The sequence below is a fragment of the Cyanistes caeruleus genome, chromosome 8 (assembly GCF_971803275.1).
Source record: "Cyanistes caeruleus chromosome 8, bCyaCae1.hap1.1, whole genome shotgun sequence".
NCBI lineage: Eukaryota > Metazoa > Chordata > Aves > Passeriformes > Paridae > Cyanistes > Cyanistes caeruleus.
This window is the reverse complement of record NC_141708.1, coordinates 12,185,780-12,209,887: the sequence shown is the minus strand read 5'-3', so window position 1 is coordinate 12,209,887 and position 24,108 is coordinate 12,185,780. Positions and strand designations below refer to the sequence as shown.

General features: G+C 42.0%; 1 protein-coding gene across 26 annotated transcripts in view; it reads right to left on the bottom strand.

Moving 5' to 3' along the window:
* The window catches only part of SH3PXD2A (SH3 and PX domains 2A), a 243,399-nt gene that overhangs the window by 30,751 nt on the left and 188,540 nt on the right, over positions 1-24,108 (bottom strand). For all 26 annotated transcript variants that reach the window (XM_086899425.1, XM_086899424.1, XM_086899427.1 and 23 more), the window contains one exon: positions 2,584-2,697. In XM_086899425.1, coding sequence (XP_086755551.1) covers positions 2,584-2,697 — 114 coding nt within the window. The remainder of the gene's footprint in view (positions 1-2,583; positions 2,698-24,108) is intronic.

Below are 24,108 nucleotides of genomic sequence, written 5' to 3'. Positions count from 1 at the left end.
GACAAAAAGTGAGCAGATTTAACCTGGTGACTTTCCCCAGATAAACAGGACATTAGACTGCCAGTTACACATATGCTACACAAGAGACAACACAGGACACCTCGCTAGACACACATATTATAGCAGAGAGAGAAGTTAAACTGCAATAAGGCTGCTTGTGTTAGGAGGTTTCTATACAAGAAGGGAAGAAATGAAATGCTGAACGTAAAGGCTTGCAGGATGGAGGGGTACAGAAGGCGTAGAAACTGGCTTAAGGTATCAGTACAGCTCCTTCTCAGACTGGGAGTTTGGAGGATTTAGCCATCCAGGAACACTCCTTGAAAACAGTGGGACACACAGATCCACCACACTGTGTCCTTGCAACCTATGGCCACCCCCAGTGACAGCACTTTTATACCGCAATGATGCTGTTGTACGACCCAGGGTTTTTTCCTCCTTAAAAATTCTGAATTTTTGCCATTTTGCCCAGACTTGGACTTGGTTGGTCAAGCCACAGTCATCAGAAAGGCTGCTTATTAACAAGTGTCTACACCTTTCCAGACATTATTTTAACACTTTTACTTTATCAGCTCCTGTAGCCATTAAATGTTTCTTTAGATTGTTTTCTTATGGTTTTCCAAGCCTTGCAAGATGTGTTGGTCTAAACACAGGCCCAGGTAACAATCAGCTGCCTGCCTTCATCCAGACAAAAATGTTGTGCAAGTTAGGTGCAGGGAGGAAACACTTTTGTCTTTCTTAGGGAACAGACTACTTAAAGAGACACATGGCAAATATTACTGCTATATAGAGGCAGAATTATTAGTAAGAAGTGTTCATCACCCCCCTATCTTTACTGGGCCTGCCACAGCAGAGCAAACTTCTGGGTTTGGCTGGCTAGTGGACTTGTTCCAGGCCTATTCAAACAGGATGGGACAAGGGGCTGATACACAAAGCTCCCTATATGAGTGTTTCTGCTCTTTCAAAGCTGTGGGAGCAGAGAATGCAGTTGCAGGACAGTTGCAGGAAGTCACTGTCTGTTGGAGTCACTCAGACTTGTATAAGCTCTACAATTCTGGGGCTAAAGCACTTAATTCACTGAAAGCGCCTTTCTCCTCAGTCACATCCATTTCTCCTGCCTATCTGGAGAGAGCTGGCAAGTTTTCTGTCTAAGCACAGTCACTTTGAAACACCTTTTTAAAGACAGTGAATCCAAGTAATTATTTCCTTTCTTATGAAATAATTATATGGAGAAGAATAGCCCAAGTAAAGACAAATTAGAGAGGAAGAAATAAAGAATGTAGGAAGTCTCAGCTTAGATGGTTAATAACAGAAACCATAGTTACTAAAAAGCAAGCAAAAGCTGGGGCACATCAAAGCAACTGGAGAGGTTATGCAATTAGATCTGTCACTGAGATGGAACTGAGCAGAAAGGGAAAGGCAGTCTCAGGTTTATCAGCATATCTGGACTTGGAGTAAGGCAGGGAGCAGGACTGCTGACCACAGCTGAAGAGAGCAGTGTAATGAATTAAAAGGGACTGAGAGGAAGGAGATGTGGCATATTTGATGGATTTTCCATTCCCCAGGACAGAGTGCTGTGTGGCAGCACCCCTGTGCAGAATACACTCCAGAGGGCAACAAAAGGAGGAGAGCTAGAAATGAAGTTTAAGCAATAAGGCTGTCAAGCACGCACCGTATTTAAGAGTCAGGAAAAGGGAGGAAGGTACAGACCAACAAACAAGGCATTCGTCAGTGCTTGCAGACCAGAGCAGTAAAGTTTTGTTCTTTAATAACAGGAAAACTTTACTCACTGCTTTTGCATCCACTAAGATGTTGCATCATACCAAACTGGTTCCTGGCCTACCAGTCTACAGCCACTCCGTCTCTAAACCAGGATATGTATGGGTAGACTTGAGCAGGGGAAAATGAGTTACAGAGACAAGGATTTCAATAAGCTGCAGATGTCACCCTTGGAGCCCAGCAAAAAGTCCTGTTTTGCCTGTGTGCTATTTTAATGTGCAGATGGTCACCCCAACACATCTCTAAGCCTCCTGCCTGTGCTAAGGGGAGGTCAGCTGAGTGTCCATATGCATTTTACATAAGTGTCACATCAAGAGCACCTAGATTTAGCAACAGAATGGACCAAATAATAAAAGTGTCCTTTGTACACAGTTGCTACACGAGAAGCCCATTAAGATGTGGTTAGTCTTTCATAATGGAACTGAGGAACATGCAATGTTGAACTATTCCATTTCTAGAACCTGAATTAAGCATCTTTACTAAAAAAAAACACCAAACAAAAAAACCCAGTGTGGCTAAATACGTATATGTGACAAATGGTATCTCACTTTTAACACAAGACCATACCAAATAAAATTACCTTTCCACACAATCACAGACCATAGCAAACAACAGTGAAACTAGTTTCAAATATTAATTTCAAGGAAATTAATGACAAGCAACCATTAAAGTTAAATCTCACTCCTTTCAACAGCCTGTGGCTCTATCATGCATCTTGTTCCCATTAGAAGCCCTCACTTGGGGGAAAAAAAAAGGATAAAGCAAGTGAATACTAATTTTCTCTTGGTCAGAAAAAGCTTTCCATACCTTCCCCAAATTTAGATGTGTTGATGTCAGAGTCATCTCTGGTTCCATTTTGCGATTCCAGGTATGTAGCAGGGACCCATCCCTGCTCCTCTGCTGTACTCACAAACCACCAACCTACAAAAAGAAGCAAAAGAAGTTTCTCAGTCAGCATTTAGAGGAACAAGAATAGTAAAATTCTACAGAGAAGATAGCAGAGTCAGCAGCTTTGGTGCATGTTTCAGGCATTCTGCAGCTTCCTAGAACAAGAACGGGTTTAGTGCTATTATACCATTTCTATCAGATCCTCTCCCAGTGGTAGCATGCAGGCTTACTAGAAAAAGGGTACAATGAAGCAATTATCAACTTATTTTAAGAAATCCAAAGTCCATACATGACAACTTTGACTCAAGTTCTCTAACTCAGTTTCTCCAAGCTAGTGCATCTACAAGTACATCTACAGTATCAAAACACTTTGTAGGTGTAAATATGTACATGTGCACATATGTGAAACAGCACAAATGCTGCCCAAATCCTCACATGAAGTACCACAAAAGGCAAATGAGAGAAACAGCAAAGACATTCATAGAAAAGCACAGATTTCAGAACAGGATACAAAAGTGCTTCTAGAGCACTTGTAACCGCAGCTGGTGTTTAACAAACATGACCTGAATTCAATATCCTGGGAAGCTGGAAAGCACTGCACAAAACAGAAATAAAGAGAGAAAAGCCCACTGAAATCTGACTTCAGGCCATAAGCACCAGTTATTTGTCTTTCCACCTGAACATCCAAGTTTCAATCAGTATCTACAAAAATGTGAAGTATTCAGCAATGTGTATGGATATAACCTTTAGGTGATATCTACGGATGGATTAATAAAATTATAGGCATGCCAGTTTCAGATAAAATGCATTCCAACTGTAACTATCATTGCCTCTTTTCTTGCTTGGTTACACTGATTTATTGAATTCTCCAATGGTTTTGACACAGACTCACCCAAGAACTTATTGCTCTCAGATATGAGCACAACTAGAGTCTCCTCCATTCAGATAAAGTCTGGGTTAAGACAACAGGAAAATAAAAAGTCTAACAGGTAAGCAAACCCCTTCTGTTGTTTTCTGTGATACCCCAGTTTCCTCAGAAAACATAAGCTGCTTTGTCAGGACCATGCAAACTGTTGTCCATCACCACCCTTCCAGCTTCCCCAAAAGGAGTTGGGAAAACAGCTGTTTCTGTACATGCACCTCAGAACAGTTTACAGACTTTAATGGCTGTTATAAATACAGCAAATTTCACAGAAGCCTGCCTGTGATGAGGAAAGGCACCAGCCTGGGCTGTAAAGAGATGGGTACCAACACTAGTGAGCTGTGAGGTGGCCACGCATCCCTCCCACAGCTGGGATGCCACAGCCCAGCCCAGCGAGGAGGAAAGGAAGGCTCTGCTACCATGCCACATGCAACTGTCTGTAGGAGAAAAACCACCCTGCTGAAACAATGCTCAAGTGTTTGTGCTAAAAGTCACCCAAGTTCATTCCAAATCCTGTCATGGAAGATTTTACCAGAGAACAGTAGCTACAAACCCTTGATTTTCTCCCTGGGGTATGTGGCTGCGAGACAATGTACCCCAAGCAACAACCCCTCACATGCCCCTGGGCAGCTCCTAGGCAGCTCTATTTATTTACTCTCCAAATTCAGACATAGATTTCCATCTTCTGGCCCAGCAGAGGTTTGGAAACTTTGCTTCAGAAGGCTCATGGTTGGAAAGTTTAAATTTAGTTATTCTCCCTCAGCAGGAGGTGGATTCTCCTGCCACGAAGCCCACAGCAGTGAACATGCAGGATCTGCCAGACCGTTTCAAAAACACGTCTTCATGGTTGCTCCTTATTTCTCAGTAACGTATTGACATGGGTAGCAAACACAGTTTAACATACACTTATAATTAGGCACAAAATGTGAGAAGCTGGCTTCCAGCTGATATTAATTAGACTGGAATAGTTTACGTAAACTCTTCCTCAGAAAGAAATTAAACACAAGCACAAAAAGGTCTTGCCTACACTTAAAAATGTACATTTGGGTCAAATTCAAACCATGGTAAAACCATCTTTGGAGGGCTGGATTGCACTTCCTTTACACCAACCCCGTGCTAGCCTATTTCATCATACAGCTCCTCTGGTTTGGCTCACTAGCCTCAGAGCCAAGTTTAGATCTTCTGCTTGGGGCCATAGGGTAGCTGAGCCTCCATCCACCTAAATGTGACTCGGGCTAAAGCTCCTAATCACCACAGAACTCATGAGAAACCTCTGTAGCTACTGAGAAATCACAGCCTTTGTCCAAGCTCAGGGAAAACCAGCCCCCCACTCTGAAATTCTCTTCCCCCATTTCAAGCTTGCTTCTCAGAAGGACAGAAGAAAGGCTTTAATATAGCTGATCATGAAGTACTTGCTCTGCACCATCCCCTCATTAGAAGCATTAGGGCAGCTACCATTCAGTACCATCACCCTTTCCCACTCTCACCTCAGGTTCATGGGTATTCATGGTTTGCAGACAAGTTAGACAGATTGGTCTTAGTTTGCACCATTATAGTCCTGGCTTTCTGCAAACAATCCCTTGTCCCATCCCCTGCCATCTTTCCCAGAGCATCACAAAAAACTTGCTTTTGAAACACAGAACAAAACACTGCATTTATTTTGAGTTCTCCCCCTATGCTGGAGCTTAGCTTGACTTCACAATTCATTATTAAAACCATTCTGCAGCAACATCTGCAGGGAATTATATAAAGTTATCTCTGTGCACTGCCAAGCCAGTCTGAGGTTCACTCTTGCACTCACACCATCTGTAAAAATTAGGCAGTGCTTTACAGATTGAGTTAACCCTTACAGGTGCCCCTGTCTCTCAGGCACCAAAACAACTCTAACGCTGATGTGGCACGGATGTCTAGACTGAGACTCCCAAGCTCTTGTCTCTGACGAGGATTTAAAGGGAGTTTGAGTTTCACAGAGGCACAAAGGGAGTTGTAGCCACAGTGCCCAGACCAAGTTCAACTTGAGCTTTGCTGCATTACTCCAATTGCTGCAGCACTAACCCAAGAACACACATTCTTAAGGTAGGAGTGCAATTTTGTCCCCACATATATTGATGCTTTGGTTGGCATCTATCAGCATCCCTAAGCTGCAACAGCCAAGATATCTCCCCATTCACAGAGTCCACCTAGGCTCAGATAACTCTCAGGCATTTCACAAGTTACCAAGAAATAACCAGTTTCAATTGATAGGCATATAATGCACATGGCAAGATGGTAATTGCAGAATTCATTGGTCACACTGGAGAATGACTAAATGACAAAAAGACTAGAATTCTAAAAAAAACATGTTCTTGCTTATAATTGTATTCCCAGTCCTCTTCCCAAAAAGCTTTTACAAAAGCAAAAGAATTAAGCAAATGTTAACCACAATATGCACCATGGGAAACTACTGGAACATAGTTAAAGGAGTATATTTTATGCCAGTTTTGCTCATGTTTGCATGCATCCTTACCCGTCCATACTTCAATGGATGATACACACCATTAGGAGAACAAGCTATTCCCATTGAAGCCTGTCTGATCATAAAATGCTACAAAACACTTTTAAATACATAAAACTGCAGGATCATGCTAAACTTTGGTTTCTAATTCTCTCCACATCCATTAATTTCTCTGTAGACTTTGATTGTCATTTTATGAGCTTAACTAAAGTAAACAGGACTGATAACATGACTGTAAAAGGGCATGGCTATTTCTATAAGCATGAGTAGACTACACATTCTTCTAAACAAATACTTAAGTAACACTCCACCTCTCAAGAGTGTTAGAAAAATCCCACTCAAGCAGCAGTCTGGTACATTTGACACATGGTCTATGGGTTTCAGAGAGCTGTTCATTTTTAAGTCCTTCTGCCTTGGAACTCTCTCAAGAGGTTGTTTTGATCCAACAAAAAATTGTCCTACAAAGCAGCACCAGGTGCAATTAGGTAACTTCCAGACCAGTCACACGAACCTTTTCATGCCAACAGCTGATTACTTCCCTTCAGAGATACGATCTACTCCATTAAAAACAACTAAGATAAGGATTTGCTGCTATCCATTTGAAGGCACCTGCTTCTTCCACCCCTCCAAAGCTCTTGCCACACAGTACATATTTATTTGATACACATAAGGCAGTCAGTTATAATTGCCTCTGACAGACCTCTGAAGAATATGTAGAAGCAGATGCATAAAGGCACCAGAAGTAGTTTTAACAAGAGGGACTTTCTGCAGTAAGCTTATTCTCACATTCAGTCCTGTGTCTGTGTGGTGCTAGACACTACCATTGTCCATGCTGGCTCTGCTCTCTGTAAAAGGCCTTTTTAGTCCCACACGCTTGGAAGAGGCACAAGGTTGAAACCACTGAATTCATATGAAGGCCAGTGTCTGACTGCTCAGGATTTTATTCTTACAATTCACAGAAGAGACATCTTACTTTTAAATATGCATTATTATAATACATTATAATACATGCAAGAGGTCTTTCTAGCACAGAGCTGACTGCAGTTTAGGGTACAGAAGTCTGTGAATGACTCACTGAAAGGCAGACTAAGGCTGTCATTTAGGATGAATTTTTAAAGCTAGTGAAATATTAAAGGCAGCTTTCACCTCAAAATACATAATGTTTCTCAGCCTGTGTGCACTGCAAACTCCACTGCAGCCACCACTCAACCATGGAGCAATGTTTATCTTGTTTTAGAGATGAAACTGGGGCCCAAAGACATGCCCCAGGAAGAAAGATGTTTGTGGAAGACATCCTACTCAAACACAATTAAGATCCACAGCACAGGTTCATAGCCTTTTATGGGCCACATATTTATGTGCCATAGATTAGGATTCCAGATCAACCACCTATTATGATCCTTCCAGCCAGTTCATGTCCTAGAGCTACACACTGGGAGCGTGGTTCACATGGGAAGCCCTACTTCCAACAGGAAGTGTTGTAACCCTAAAAAAGTCTGTGCCTGATTGCTCTAACATTCAGTAGTGAAAGCTGTTACGTTGCAACCACAGTGGTTGCACTCTAGATACTAAATCATGTTTTAGGAACTCAGGAATAAAATTCACCACCCCAAGTTACTGCTTAACTCCAAAAGGTTTCTTAATTTGCTGTTGAAATACTCCAAGAGTCCAGAGTGCTGTGATAGGGCAGAGCTGTTGGCTTTTTCATGCAAGAGAAAAGTGAAAAAAAGGATCAAACCTGTCCCTCCTTTCCTGGTAGCCTGGCATGAGAATCTGGAGATTCTATATGAGTTATGAAACCGGGCTTCTATCACAGTGTTAAAAAAATGAAGAACTACAAACACAGAAACTCTGCCTTTTTATTTTTTAAAGACAACTTCTTGTTTAAAGAAGATAATTAAGATTTAAAAGGTAATAAGCTAACACTTTGCTCCTGATACCCATAACCCCAACATCTGAAGGATATACCTTAGAAACCACACACTTATTCAACAGTGATCACACAGCCACAGGCTACAACTCTGCCCAGCAAGCTGCCCTCAATATTTAAAACTGAGTAAGAGTTTTAATATTTAGTGAAGAGAGTACACATTGATGGAGGATGAGAGGTTGCACACTCCTGTGCCTTGTTCAACTAAAAATTTACAGGTAATCCTACAAAAATGTAATAGAAACCTGACCTTAAGAGCATCACTCTGGAGCCCTGACAACCCAATGCACACATGGACTGCCCTGGAAACACTTTCCCTCCTTAGGGAGGGTCTGAAAGCCGAGTTATGTTCTCATCGGAGTAAAGACTGCAGCAGTTTTTACTTAATTTGTTGATTGAAACAACACTTGAGGACTTCCTGAGGAGAGGGAGAAGATGAAGAGCAGGGGGAGGTGGAGACTTCTGGAAGGCTGAAATGTGTTGATATCATTTTTTGGCTATTAACAGGATAGCATTTTGTCTTACGGAGCTAAAAGTTGGAACAAAAGGCCAAGAGCTGAGACCACAGTTTGCTTTCTCTACCAATATTTGATAGTAACTGCAAATGCTTAGGGCTCAGCAGCAGCATAGGGAATTGCAGTCCTTGCAACTGCTTTAGGTGTTACTAAGCACAAGAAAAACAGAAGTGAATCCCAGAGTTTGGGGGTAACATACTCTTCCTGCAGTGACTGATTATTAAGGTAACTAGCTGGATTTGCTGTCCTACTCCTTCCAGTCCACGTTCTTCTTACACTTCTACTGCCAATCTTGTGACATTTGCAGACAGAGACTTCTCAGCTGTGCTGTTAGCAAATCCCATTGCTGCTGTTCCCACAGCTGCAGAGCTGGCTGGCACAGAGAGCCCACTACATATCAATAAACATGCCAGTTAATGGTGCCACACAGGTTTTTCCTGGGCCCCAACCAGCTGACTAGGTGTGTAGATAAGTGTTCGATACGGAGTTCCAAAGTGCATCACAGAGTCTGGATGAAATATCTAGCTTGCTAAAGTTGGTTTCACATCATGTTATATGCATAAATACACATGTACCTGTGTGCAAATTCACACCCCGACATCTGCACTCAAACACATATTATCCTTGTCCTCTGCTGGGATTGGAATTGTGTTTCCTTGTACTTTTGGAAAAAATAGAAGTGATCAGAACATGGGAAAAGTTCATGGGAAAAGAGAAAACTGGATAATATACAACTCAGCTCTAATACTTTATGGGTTACATCACTAGCAGAGACAATGGATATTCTGAGTATTAGACAACTAGGAAATACCACATTACTGTATTTATTCAAATCTTATAAGCTAGTAGTAGGCAACAGGCTTTCCAGAGGTGCACATTTGGCAAAATACTTATATACTTATCTCTCATTAGAGTGACACACACTTCTTGTATCTGTGTGTACAGGGAGTTGTTCAAGTACAGCACACAGCCAATCTTTGTGTTCTGATAATACAAACTGATAGTTACAGACTCCAAGTGCTGTAACTGCAGCTATTTGCTATGGCCCAATTGTTACCCAGGGGCTTCCTCTCCCTGATTAAAAAATGGCCTTAGATTTGTGTATTGACACAGCTGGAATGAAGGAATCTGCCAAACACGTTTTCTAGAACTGGCACGTACATCCACAAAGCCATCACAAAATCCAGTACAAATTACACACTGTGTTCTTAAAGCAAGGAATCAACACACTACCTACATTAACAGATATGGAGAAGTCTTTGACATTGCCTTTAAATCCCAGATCAAGTCCCATCATATTCCAGGTCACCAGCTTCTCTGAAACCATGCAGTACTCCAGTCTCCCCAAGACAGGAAGAGAGGAAAGCATCACTTGCTAAGCCTGCTCATGTCCAGCTCCAAAACACACACAGCCAACATGCCCAGGGTGTTGGCCAGCATCCCCAGACCCCTCACTTTAGGGGATCCACAGAGCAATCAAGTCAGCCAGTTCTACAGGTCAGTCAGCACCCAAGAAGCTGCAAAAGAAGTTTTCCAAGGCTCAAACATCCTAATGCCTTCTAAAAATAAATTTTAGATAATCTTTCCCTTCCTGCTTTACTTTCATAGACACCTAATGGCAAAACTGTCTGTGCAATGTCAGCTGCATCCCACATAGTCCAACACATCTGTGTATGTCACAGATACCAACTCAGTTATTACAGAAAATACCTGGTTAATGAGCAGAGATTTTCTTTTTGTTTTTGTAATCTGATCCATGGATACCACATATCCCATCTGACCTCAAGTTCTGGTCATACTATACATGTATTTTTAACTTCTTTTTAATTCATTTCTCTTAGGAAGCAGCAGATTTACACTGATCCTTCGGAGATAAAGTCTGATTTCAGTAACCACAAAGCAAGGTAAAGTTGTGGAGATCACACAGACTGAATACCTAGTACAAAAAGTTCTGCAATAAGTCTCTATGGGCAACGAATAGTACTGTAGCGTCTCTTTCTTTCCCTAAAGTTTTGTTTACTTCAGCAGATTGCAGAAGTTGACCAGTGAGGATACCGTCTGCTGCTAACATTTTCCAGTACAACCTTCCCAATCATGGGAAATTCTTGCAGTACTTTCCTTCCTTCATGTTCAATTACAGCCTAGAACCATTAATTTCCTCCTCCAAAAGGACTTCTGTTCTCTATTTCCTTTTGTATTGCTATTGTTACGAAGATGCTGCTCAAGTAGGGAAGTTAAGAAAAAAAAAATCCATCTCCCACCCTCCTTAAAGTCTGTCCCCCCAATCTCCTCTCCAGCAGCCCATCATTTAAAGTTTGAAATCTATAGACTTGAGGTTTTAATGAACCTGCCAAACTGATGATGTTATCACCATGTTTACATAAATCAGTAATTTACAAAAGCTCCCAACCACAAGTGGGTTTGGCTGGGGTGCAGAGAGAGGAGGACTCCAGCAGACAGGACGAAATATACACAGATTTGGTGGGCAAACCCAACCCACGTCAGAAAAATAATCCACTGCCTTCAGAAAGACTATGCCAGTGTAGTCAATGCCTGCAGCAAATTTTCCAGAGCCACAAACAACTGATTACAGTAAAGGCATGCAAACAGATGGCTTTCCACCCCACAGGGCATGGGGAGCTCAGCCCTAGAAGCCAAGGGAGACTCTATTGGTCATGACCAGTTGTATTTTCTGTGGTCAGCCAACGGGGTGCAACCATCAAGCTTGCAAGTAATTTCCTTTACATTTACAGGACTTAAAGAAAACATATTTTGTGTCCAAGCTTTCTTTAGGAAAACACGAATAAAGCTTTCAAATGGGCCTCACAGTAATCTTGTCCAAGGATTACAAATTACATCCTAGTGGTTTAAAAAGTTACAGACCCCTAACCCCAGCTGATAGGAAATGGCCTTCACAGGCAGCAAAGAATGGCCAATATTTACTTCCCATAAAGATTGACAAAAATTGCTTTTATTTAAAATTCTTATTCTGAAGTCTGTGTCAGTTGCTTACTGGAAAATCCTCATAACCACACAGAATCAGAAAAAAGAGTCTGAGAACTAGGAACAAAACCTCGCAGAGTACCAAACAGCACTGCAGGTGCTACAGTCAAGATCATACAGGAATTCCATATTTCATTTAAAAACACATTTGCTGCCTCTGAGGCACACTTTGGTTATGTCAGGACAGAACAGAGCAATACTACTGAAGAACTTGAAACAATGAACAAAGGCTACAGAATAGCCAGCAGAAATCTGAGTACAAAAGAATCAAACAGTGGTATTAGTTCAGTCTGAAGCACAGCTGAGTCACCAGATCAAAAATACTGGCTTTTACGAATAGCTTTTGTGGGATCCTTCTGAACCGTAATACTCCTGCTAAAGGAGACACCTCAGTTTACTGCAGCACCACTGTGCAGCACTCAGATAACCATCTCACAAATGGCCATTTCTATGTCCTGGCTGTTCCTTGAAGCTCTGTTATCCAAATACAACTTCTGTCCGGCTCTATTTATTAGCTAGATCTGGCTAGATCGCAGCCCAGATGGTATGTTATCACAAACACTGATGGAAGCCAAATCCAATGCTCTGCTCTCTCTCTCTGACACCACTTCATTGCCTTTCTCCTGGGTTCCATTCAAGCCACGTTTCTGCAGTGACCCCGGGAGCTGAGCCTCAAAGAGCTGCCTGCACACGGCTGCAGGAAATGACAACTTCGGAAATGAGCACCAGAGTGATGAATAGCTGGCAACAAGAGCAGCCAGTGCATTAGTACGCTGCCAATTAATAACCTACGTTGTACTGAGCAGGAACATACATGGGCAAGAGTATCACTGACACACCCCAGAACAGATTACAAACCAAATGCACTATTTTCTGAAGGGTTTTTCCAGGCTTCTTTAAAATTTAGAAACTCAGACTTGTTACTATATTTTGTTCAGCGAGAAGCTGCACTGGTCCCATTTGGAGCAGATTATGGAAAAATGGAAGAAAAAAAAAGATAAAAATATTTGCCTTTTATCTTTATTCATCATGAAGTCCTTGACAATGAGAATAGCCTGTGCAGGTGAAACAGCAGGGGGTATTGGTCTTTAAGGAAGGGCTAACTGAGATCATCCATGTAGATTTCAAAAAAACAAGCAGGAATAAATGGGGCATTTGTGTCCATCAGACCTAACAAAAAGGTGCATCAGCAGCATAAGAGAAGAAGGTAAGAATAGGAAAGTTACTGAGACAAAAAGCTCAGGTAAGGCGGCTTCTCCCCCAGCTCAAAACCAATCTTATATTGCAGAAAATACTCTCCACACAGCCAAGTAACTATGTATTAATTTCTACTCATTCTGGCTTAGCCTCTGGATACAAAGGCTACACGCTTGGCTAAAGCACCTCTGCAGTGGTTTTGCTTACCTGGCAGTAAGCACGTGATTTCCCTGCACGTGGTTTTCCTTGGTTGCCTCACCTGGGACCTTGACTTTAAAGACTGATGTTTAGACTTTGCTCCTTACAGACTGGAAAAAGGCAGTCTAGACTCAGAGCAGAGAATCACTGTCTCAAGAGACCAGAAACACCTCACTGAGTTAGTCTTGCACTATGGGAACAACAACAGTGATGTTTCTATTAACACCTTTCTCATGGAAAAAGGCCACGCTGCTGGCTGCTTTAGATGCTGGTCTGCCTCCAGGAAGGTACAGTTAAGTGCACAATAAATCAAAATCTCAATTCATAAACATTTTCATTTTCTGATTCTCCTTTCTGTCTCCTGAAGCTTAAACAAAGCCAGAGCAGGCACTAAACACAGATTTGCTGGCAACAATCATGGAAGCTGATCTTCTGATGCTATATAAAGGTTAGCAAGGCAAATTAATGACGTGAGATACAGAAGAACTGTCAATCTCCATACATTTCACGGAGCTGAGAAAAGACAAATAGATCATTGTGAGGCTTATTCCTTTCCATTAGGAATAAATCAACCATGAAACAAGGGCAAGAGTAATGCTGTCCTTGGGCAAAAAGCTGATATTTGCAGACCCTCCGTTACAAACACATGTGCATTATACAATACAACACCATTTAAACTAAACAAGCAGCACAGTAAGGGATTACCTAAACCTGTTAGACAGATGATATAGAGGCACAGTGTTTATCTTTTCAACAGGGAGTCACTTAAGCTTACCCTTTGAGTACATGCTAGACTAAACCCTTCCCTCTCCCCAGCACAAGGCTACCAAAAGAGGAAATGCTGGACTGCCTGTAACTACCCCTGGCCACAGCCTGCTGCAAGTGCTATACTTTCATGTATCTCCTGCTATTCCCCAACCGCTCTGAAACCTTCAATTCAGGCATTTTGCAATCTTCCACTTTTCAGGATCTCACTCTTGGCAGATTGATGGCTTTTTTTACAGGTCATTTTGGGGATTTTTAAATATTTTTTTTTCTTATTTTCTTTTCCCTTCTCTCAAAGCACATAGATTTCCCCTTCTTGCTTTAGGAAAGGTCAGCGATGGAGAAGAGAGGCTGCACATTCACTGCAAACTGAGTAAAAGGATGGTCCTGCAGCTGGGGAGCTGGCCCAGCTTTCAGGAGCTCTCCATAACAGAGCTGAGAACCAGACCAACTCTTTATGTGGGAGGAGTTTTTTCCTCCCCAGTTTCCAAGTCTTTGTTACTTCCCTTCCCCTCCTCCACCACCCAGATCTGAACAGCGTTTCCTTTGTCTGTTCCCTATGTAAGACTTCCATTCTCTGGAGACAGGGCCTAAATGTCTAGCACAACAGGACCCTGATCTCAGCTGGGCCTTAGGCACTGCCATAAAAAACAAACAGATCATAGAAGAATGGCTCTTGCAATGTCAAACAGCCTGGATAGCAAATAAGTCTTAGGATAGGTCTGTTATCTGACATACTAATTACACTGTTGGAATGCTATGCTTTCACAAAAGCTTGTATGGTCTGAAAGTTTATTCCAAAACATCCCGTTTAGTGAGTCTGAGTGCATTTGTAAAGGGAGCTGGAGTTCACTGTAATGCTAACAAAGTATATGCAACACTGTACCTCCAGCAACACCAAAGAGATTTCTAGCACAATTCAGGATGACTAATGAATTGAAGTTTCCTTGGCATGCTTCCCTCCCAACACATATGGGCAAGGATTACAGGGTGGAAAGAACCCAACCTGGGGAGAAGAAGAGTGCATACTCCTGTAGCCATTAAATCCCTACTGGGGAAGGGGTTTTCCCATTGCACTTCAGGGATGTCTACCTCCCTCCCTTGTTGGCATGGGCTGTTTGACACACACACACAGAATTGTTAGACTGCAGCTCAGCAATACATTGTGCCATGCAGACTGCAGAAGGCCAAGACCATACATTTTTGGGAAGGACAACCATCACTTCCACTTATGCACAGACTCCTAACACGAGACATAATTTCTTGGTCACTATTCTGGCTAACAACTGACACCACCTGAAGGTTCAACATCCTCCTGATGTTCCTCCCTCCCATGTTACGTTATAGCACAGTTCTTTTGTGCCCACAAACCATTTTCATGGAGATCATGCTTTCTTTAGCTGAGCCATTTATCATCAATTGCTAATCCAAGTCAGTGAGTGGGGTAGCCTTCCAATCTGCCCTGCTAATGATCGGGACAATCCAGATGCCAAACAATTACAGGAACTGTTTTTAACAAAATTTGGAATTCAAGCTTTACATTGTACTAACATTTAAATTTAATTCTCTGTTCTACAAGTGGTTAGATTTGTTAGTCACCTACCAGCATATAACATCTCAATGCTAAGATACACACCCACTTGCTAGTCCACACATCAAGCTGAAGGAAAATGAAAATTCAAAGGAGACTCAACATCTGGTCTGTCCTCTTGCATCTCCCAGACCATTAATGCCACATCACCTGGCTCACCGACACTGTGCTGATAACCTTTACCAGACTACACATTCTGAAGAGCAGGGTTTTTTTCTGTAGCTGAAGCTATACAGAGAGGCTATCCCTCTGTAACAGAAGCACTGGCCATCAACATCTCAGGAATTACCCTACAGGCATCTAACCTGCTTCCCAAGACACTAGTTGAAAATTCATGTGACAGGACGGTGGAAAGATTCAACCTTGTAACACTTGTCTAGTTAGTGTTATCTTTTCTAATTTTTCGCTGTCACTTCAGCTTCACTTTTTGCCTCTCCATCAGCAGAGCATGCCCTTACAATGAAGGAGACAGTGGAAACTGAATCTGTCTTCCATCATAGGCTGTCTCTGTTTTTAACCTGTATTCTGTCCAGAGCTGGTCCTCACAACCAGCACTGCCTCCTCACGACCACAAATGAATGGAGTTTGTCATCATTCACACAATTTCTACCTCTAGTTTAACAATTTCAAAAAAGTTCCCCCAGCAGTTTACTTATTTATAAAAAATGGGAAACTTTTTTTTACCTGGATTGTCTGAGTAGGTTGTAGTGCAGGAAAACAGTGAAATGCCTCAAGCTGCTTGTTCTAGTCAGCTGTAGGCTTAAGCACTTTGCTGAGCTGAGGAGCAGAGCCAAGGAGTGAGCAACATCTTAAAGAGATAAAAGCTCCTTCTGTGAGGAACCACTTGCTGCTTCATCATGGTGCCATCAGGCCTTTAATTCATCACAGTTTTGCAGCATCACTTCCAGTCTCCCTCCCTTTTCCCTTCCAACTATGTCTCTGGCCTTTGGATGAGCCTATGCTTATTTATTAGCATCTCAGTTTTCAAATTCTGAGCCAAAGTCAGCAAAGAAGATCAGCTTCTCCAGATGAGGTCCTAGAAATTAGCTCCACAGGTTTCAAAACAGCAGGTAACAGCACCATATTTGCTTCCTCTCCAAACTCAATGAGGATGTGCAAAGGGCAAAGGTATTGCATGGTATGTAAAAAAGAAGCAGCAAGATGAAGCCTTTATGACTGCCATCAAAAATTACAATTAAATGACACTTCTGGCCAAAAGAAATTTGAACTATACATTACTCAGCCTAAATATTAGGCTAGGCTCAGAGAATGGTTTCAGGTTGAAGTTCAAGGGATTTCTTACCTGCTGCTTGAAGCCACTATCTTTGATGAAACACTGGTAATTCTATTCAGTTGTGAAGTCAATAAGCAGCAACAGAAGTCAAGCATAAAGGATCCTTGCAGCCCTTTCTTCAAGCACTGCTAGCATACCTTAAGGTTTATGTCTCTTTGCTGCACAGTTAAGTGCTGTCTTCAGAGTATTTCTGGCCTTCAGCTTCTGAGAAGTATAATTAGGGCAGAGCAGTGATTTTCCTATATTTAGTTCTAAAATGAAGATAAATACGCAGAAGTGTGAGCAAAGTATGACCTCAGATCATTGTTCCTGTGCCTGTAGCTATAGCATTTCAAATGAGATCAATCAAAAGCAAATCAGATGCTTGCCTGTTTTTAGCCAGAGCCAGAAGTCTCAGGAGCATGACATTTTATTTAGATACCGCAAAGGAGTTCTTGAGAAAGAGGTGAGGTATTGATTAAAAAGAAAAGTGTCTGATGCACCCCTTGATCGTTCAAGCAAGCTGTAAGTTTGAAGAAAAGGAACAAAATGAACTCTGGTTTGACTCCTCTGTGCCTGAAATTACTCTGCAACAATGATTCCCTGCTGCCAACACACACTCCAGCTCTGAGAGCAGGAATGATGGTGTCCAAGCCAAACACACGCGTGGCTGGAGAGACTCACAGCAGATTAGACAGCTCTTCTTTATACCAATACATGAAATACATCTGGGGCACCCTGGCCATGTTAAGGGCACATTCCTTGGCTGAATGGATGCTTTTTGAGCACTGCTGCAGGCACCAGTGACGCTCATCTCTGGAGCACTGATACAGCACTTCCAGCAGCTCCCCAGGATGGCAGATGGAGATCCTTGGGAATGAGACTTGTGAAACAGCCCTGAATCATTGATATTCTCACTCAGATTATCTGAATCCCAGGGGAGAAAACATGCCAAAAGCATCCTTACTCTGAAGCACAACAAAACACTCAGTAAGAGGCTGATTTACAGAAAGCCAGCTGCAAGCAAAGACAGTCCTTGGTCATCAGTGTCACAGCATCCTGAGGAGTCTACTCAGATCAACAGATAAAGTTTTATGTGTAAGTCCAGTTCCCGCCTCAAAGGCCAATACTTCAGTCATGTTGTGCATCTGGAATCAAGCTGTTGCCACTCCAGACACTTTAACTCTCTAGAGGGTCTATTCTCCAGAGACACAGGGCTGCAAATAGCCCATTTCTCAAGAGTTTGTGATTTTCCTTGTGGTTTTCAATTTCTTTTAAAATGTGTTATTAGGGTTTTTTTAAAGGGAACAGAAATATAATAAATTGCTATTACAGTGATGGTACCATCTAATGAGAAAAAAAGACATACAATATGGAGTTCCCTTACTATCCATTTCTTTAAATATCAGAACTTTTTTAGTCACTTCATAACTGTCCCATGAAGAAAGTAGGAAAATTAACACTGACTCATAGTTTAATGGCCAAAGTCAAATGAAATGCAACAGGCCTTTGGGTTTATACACCATAGCTTTTTCATGGATTTAGCAGTAAAACTTTCAACTGTATACCATAAACGTCCAGTTTAAAATTAGTAAATACAAGTTATATCACTGCTCATGTAAATCAGAAGTAATTTGATGGGGCACCAGAAGATTTAAGAAGAGAACAGACATCTCTACCAGCAGGGAGCTTTTGTCCATGCAGCACAGACTGACTCCAGCACCTTTCAGTCCTCCCCATGCTATTCTTGCCAAAGCGTTCACACTTTGCAGTGGTTTCAAGTTTCCAAATCAGAACCTTTGCTGGATTTTCAATTTTTAGGACCTCCCCATGCCAGCAGGAAGAAAGGAAAAGAAAAAAAAAAAAAAAGATTCTGAAGAATTTTAATTTTTCCAGACTGCATACCAGGTTTAATTCCTTATTCTGTTACTATTGTCTATAAGCTCGCTTGACAATTTTCAGCTCTCCAGATTTACAGCCATTCCTAGCAAAGTATTTCATCCACAAATAAATGCAACCATCCTTTTTCTGAAGGCAAAAGGAAAATATATAGAAAGCACACAGATGTTTGGCAAGTACATCAAAGTTAGGCTAGTCAGTACAAAAACCCTCCCCAAAACCCTTGACGTTCTTAGTGCTTTAACAATACAATCAAATTTTAAATATGAACAGAGGGGGATTCCAAATGGGTACATACCATCTACAATAATAAATTAATTAGAAGTGCACAGAAACTTGGACTAGAGAAAGCTGTACACTAAATTAGATGTCTTCATGTGCCACTTCATTCTGTGAGACCAGGCACACGGAGTCTGAATAAATCTTTGTTTTTCACATTAATATGAAATTAGATGAAGTTGGCCAGTGATACCAACTCCTGGCCAGTAGGTATCAACTTACTGTCTTTGGCAAAGTCCTGCTCCTGTGTTCTCTGCACAGCTGGAGAAGATGGTACTTGGCTCCTTGAACTCTGTGATTTGCTGCTGTCCCAAGTACAGTCACTTTAGATACTCTTGGATCGTTGGCGAGCAGAGAGCCCTTTACCCTCCAACAATATTTCATAACTTCAGCACGTAATACCTTTTCCAAGGGAGGACAGATGTGCAGGAGTAGTTTCAGTCTTCCAAGAAGTTTTCCATAAGGATCTTAATTTTTCTCTGGCTGTGCAGGCCAAGAGCATAACCACAGCCCCTGCAAGGCTGAAGACAGGAGGCTGCTGCTTGAGCAATACCTGCTGCCAGCAGACCATCCAGCCGCCCGTTTGCTCCTCAGCTTTGGAGCTGCAGCTGTGAGGAGGCTTGCCAGCACACAGCTACTCCACTTTTTTTGGAGAATTTTGAAAAGGGCATTGTGGAAGAATAGCTTGAGCCCAGCTTGTCCTACAAGGGAAATTTCAGCCAGAAGCAATTATGCCAAATGTTCAGGTTTTGAAGGGATAGAGAAGTACCATATGGAATGGGTGGGGGAGAAAGACTGTTTTCTTTTCAGAATACCATATATCACAGTTACAGTAAAGGAGCTAGAAATGAACTAGAAATAATACCTATCTACACTCACAGGTTTGGTTTTGGGTTGTTTTGGTTGTTTTTATTTTGTTTTTTTTTTAAATTTGTCCCTCTCCTCTTCAAAGATTGCAAAGATGAACATTCTGAGCTCAAAAAATTTCACTCTTGGCATGCCAAAGCTAGCAGTAGAAATGCCTGGATCTTCCACAGTGGCTTGGATATGTGCCACAGTAAAAGAAGCCACTTCACAGTGAGCTCTGTCCTTGGGGGAACACACTCCAGATCATTCAGCTTCAGGAAGGAAGGGTTAGTTCCCTTCACTAGAGAGCACCTCAACCCCTATGTGTGTACATGTATTGCCCCTACCCAAACAGCCAGCAGGCTGTCCAGTCAGCCTTGGGGACTGAGACCACAAACAAATTGTCATATTCCGCAGAAAGGCATCAAATCCATGATGATGTTCAAGGTGGATCACTATGGGTAAAATAGTAGAAACCTTGCAAAAAAGCAGAAGGAAGAAGCAGCTGATGGGAAAGAGGATGGTTGCATCCCCCAAATACCAGTGAAATGTCAGTTTCGGTAGGGGTTTGGAGGCTGAAAGCTGAAGGACAGCCACAAGTTAACTTTCCAATAGCTGCACTCACCTTAGGAAATGTTATTTGTTTTTGCAAATTACTATTAGGACACATTTGTTTTTGCTTACTATCCATTTCTTTTTGCCAGGAAATCCTGATGCTGCCACCACATGATTAAGAAGTCACTCAAATTCAGCAGAAACCAAGCACTCCAATGTCTTTGGCTGTAGTCACTCCACAAAGAACACTTCAGATCTGTGACATCTGGCAGTTTTCCTCTCCTCCAAGACTGACATTAACCAAAAGCCTCCTATTGAAAGCAAAATGCTAGGCAGAACACAACCCACATTCCTATTTTGGGAAAGTCTGGATTGGAAACCGAATTTCTCATCTTGAACCCACGTGTAGCTGTTTAGGTGTAGTTCAGGAGCCATATGACATGTACAGTTTATTCCTTTGAAGGCTATAGAAAACTAATAAAAGAGTGAGAATCATCATCAGAATGTATTACAAAACACAACACAGTGTAAACTGGAGCAAACACTGATCATTTCATACCAGTGCTGCCCACCAAGGACCTTCTTCAGCCCAGAAGAGATACAGTTTTGAGAAACGGCAACTTCATGACAAGTTGAGGGCTTGAAAAATCCAATTTTTTAAAGGAGGCTGGGTATTCTGCTCCCATCTCATTCTAAGCCTGCTCCTCATTTTCACATGGAACTGTACTTAGATTTTCCAGAGTGGCTGCCACCTATTCAGAAACCAGTCTTGAGCAGAAATAGCAAGGCTACACTGCTGCCAGTTCTTCAGACCCTGCTTGGTCACGCTGTAAAGTCCTCTGCCTCTGAAATCCCTTCTACCAGCCTTGAAATGGTAATTTCTGAACACTATTGGGCAAAATTCCAGCAACGAAATACTATTGCTTTGAAACAGAAGAGGGCAGACAAACATCCAAATACAAATTGAAAGCACCTGCTCAAAAGACTCCACTAGTATCTCAACAGTCCTTGACTAGTCAACACCTTACATTTTTATTTTTAAAACCTACTTCTGCCACAGTTCTTGGACCCTTTAAACCAACATCATCAAATTCCACTACGGATTTAGACTTCATCACGTGACTTCACTTCTCCAAGCATAGAGTAAGAGTCTTGTGAGAAGGCTTCTCTTCTGCCAGCATCCACTTCCAAGTTCTCCAACCCCGAACAGCAGAGAATCAAAACAAAACAGGATAGCTGCGTAACAGCGGTCAGCCTCCTAAACACTCTGGAGCTTCCTGGCTACCGCTGCCTGATGAATTTTGTGAGCTGTCAAACGGAGCTGGGGCCATCAGCCTGCCCGCCGGCTTTGAACTGAACGGCCTGGGTCACCATGTGCCATGGCAATGCAATATTCTGTCCTGTGCATGGAACAGGAAGCACGGCTCAGTCATTGCAGGGAAGATTATGATCTGTTTGCTGGACAAACACCCAACTATACCATGCCCAACTGGGCACCCAGTTGTAAGAATTTGCAACAAAGAACTTGTAAGTTGTAAGAATGATCAGGAACTACTTATTGACTTGAAAAAAGCTGACATCCAGACCCATTCACTTGCAAAACAGTACCAGGTACAGTCAATCAGTTCATCACTGTTTCAGTGTTGGCATTCCTGAATGGAAAGCAGCAAAAGAGCAGGGAAAGGTGGATGGAAAACATGACCAGCAACGCGACTCATTTTCCTTCTCTATACTAGAAGTTAACAGACAGCAGAAAGCACAAGACCAAAAAATTAAGGAACAGAGAAGAAGGAATGACAGAAAGATACATCTGAATAGCAGACATCAAGAAAGAAGTTGATTTTAACTATCCTTTGCCTTTCAGACCACACAGCACCTCCCACAACTAATGCACCTGGACCGTTTTCAAGGATGCTGGCCACACACTGCTCACATAAACTTCATGGGATTAACACTACAGCCTGTGGGATGAATCACTCGTATATCTTTTTTTTTATCCCACATTAAAATCTCAAAAGGACAAAAACAGTGGCTTGCTTGTAACGGATTTTCTCTCTCTACTCTCCAAAAACGTGTGAAGGACTTGTTACCAATTGGATATGCTAAGGCTACAGATACATTTCAAAGGAGCATGTAGTAAAAAAATAAAACCTCCTTAGTTACTTTATGTTGTTAGCTGTACCAGCTTCTGCTGTTCTTTAGCTATTTGTTGTATCACAAATAGAAGCAGTCAGTCTCAAGTGTGAGCTGGCCATTAGTGAGCATTCAGGGGAACTTGCCTTATTGGGTCACTTTCTCCCAGAAAGCAGGACTGTTCAGCTCCAGAAGTCAAAGATAAGTAGTTCTGACCTCAGTTACAGCTTCAGTTGAACAGTGGTGACTAAAGTTGTGAAATTTGCTTTCTGAAGTGATGGCTGTTTTTGCCAATCTAGGTCAGGCTCAATTACAGCAACCAAGGCTCTTTCCTGCCAAGTCAAAAGAAAAACTCTAAGTACCAATGGATGGTTTGACTCCAGAGCTCTACCTTGTAAGTGCAATTCTAGTCCATCCACCAAGACCTGATGATAGCACAGCTTAACAGCTACAGAAAAATGCCTCAGCATCATTGTCAAGGTTAAAGTAAAACTTCAGTCCCAAAGAAACACAGGATTTTTATTTCCTTAAACTGAGGAACACGCTGTGTTACATTTCCTTAGATTAGAATGTGCTCCTGACAGAAGAAATTAGAGGAGGATTTAGCTTTCATGAAAAAGCATTAATCACGTTAGGTTCTCGACAGAAGGTATAGGAGAAAAGGAACTAGAGACACAGCAGAATAAATGATACCCAGGAAGGAAGTCACTAATCTCCACCTGCACTCAGTTATCTTTCTTTCAGATCTTCCCCCTGTGCGCATTTAAGTTTCCACCAAATTTACCTGGGGTCACTCAAGTGGTCCATTCAGGAGTCTGCTCTAGTGAAAGGTAAAAAAGAAATAGAGGAAGGATTATACAATTTGAGAATATGGAGAAAAATTAGCAGGTTTGGCAAGTTCCAGCTGTAGCAGATGGTTTTCCTGATGTACCAAGGACCTGGCACCGTTTGTTTACAGAAGCCAGAGTATCTGTAAATATAAAACAGAATCAGAGCCATCTGGCAGGCTGCAGCCATTGCTAAGATACAGGTGAGTTTGGCCCAACCACTATTTCAATTCCTGTCATTGAAATGCCTCCAAGACACACTTGCCAAGGACAAGTGCATGTTCAAGCACTCAGCCTCTGTCACATCTACACATAATCAGTGGAAAAAAGGCCCTTGTGCAACTCAAGTGCACCGTGCAAGGAAGTTGCTACACTGGAATTTGTCACAGCACTACAAGGGATGGGTACATCTCATCTGTGATGGAAGTTTCTGTGAAACAACCACCGTTTTCCCTCAAATGTCTCTATACAACAATTCCCAGTATCCAGAGCCAAATCCAAACCAGTGTCAGCAGGAATCTTGCAAGACATCCCCAGAACCATTCAGATCCCAAGATCCCACATGCACATTCTACAGACAGTGTCCTTATTGTGGGATGTTGGTTTCTGTTTGGGATTGTTTGCTGAGGAGTCTCCGGGGTGGCATAGGGAAAGCAACATCCTTTCATGTGGCTGACTCTCAAACCTGAATACTTCTGTGAAAGAGATACTTAACTTGCCAGTTCTCAGTGAAGTGGAAAGGCTCACAGGCCAGCCTCAGAAGCTCACTTCTTATTTTAAAACCAAAAGGCTAACAGTCCAGGAAGTGTACAGTCAGCTCTAAAAATACGAAGTTATCTGGAATGATCAAGTGTGTAATTTATCTTGTAGCTAGTACAGGAACCAGTTTTGCTTGCTGGAGGAGCAAAAGAGGCATTTTCTACAGGACTCAGACTCCCATTTGCCTTGCAATGAAAATAGCATCCTATTTCTGGTCATTCTACTTTTATTCAAGGACATTTTGGTCACAGACTACTT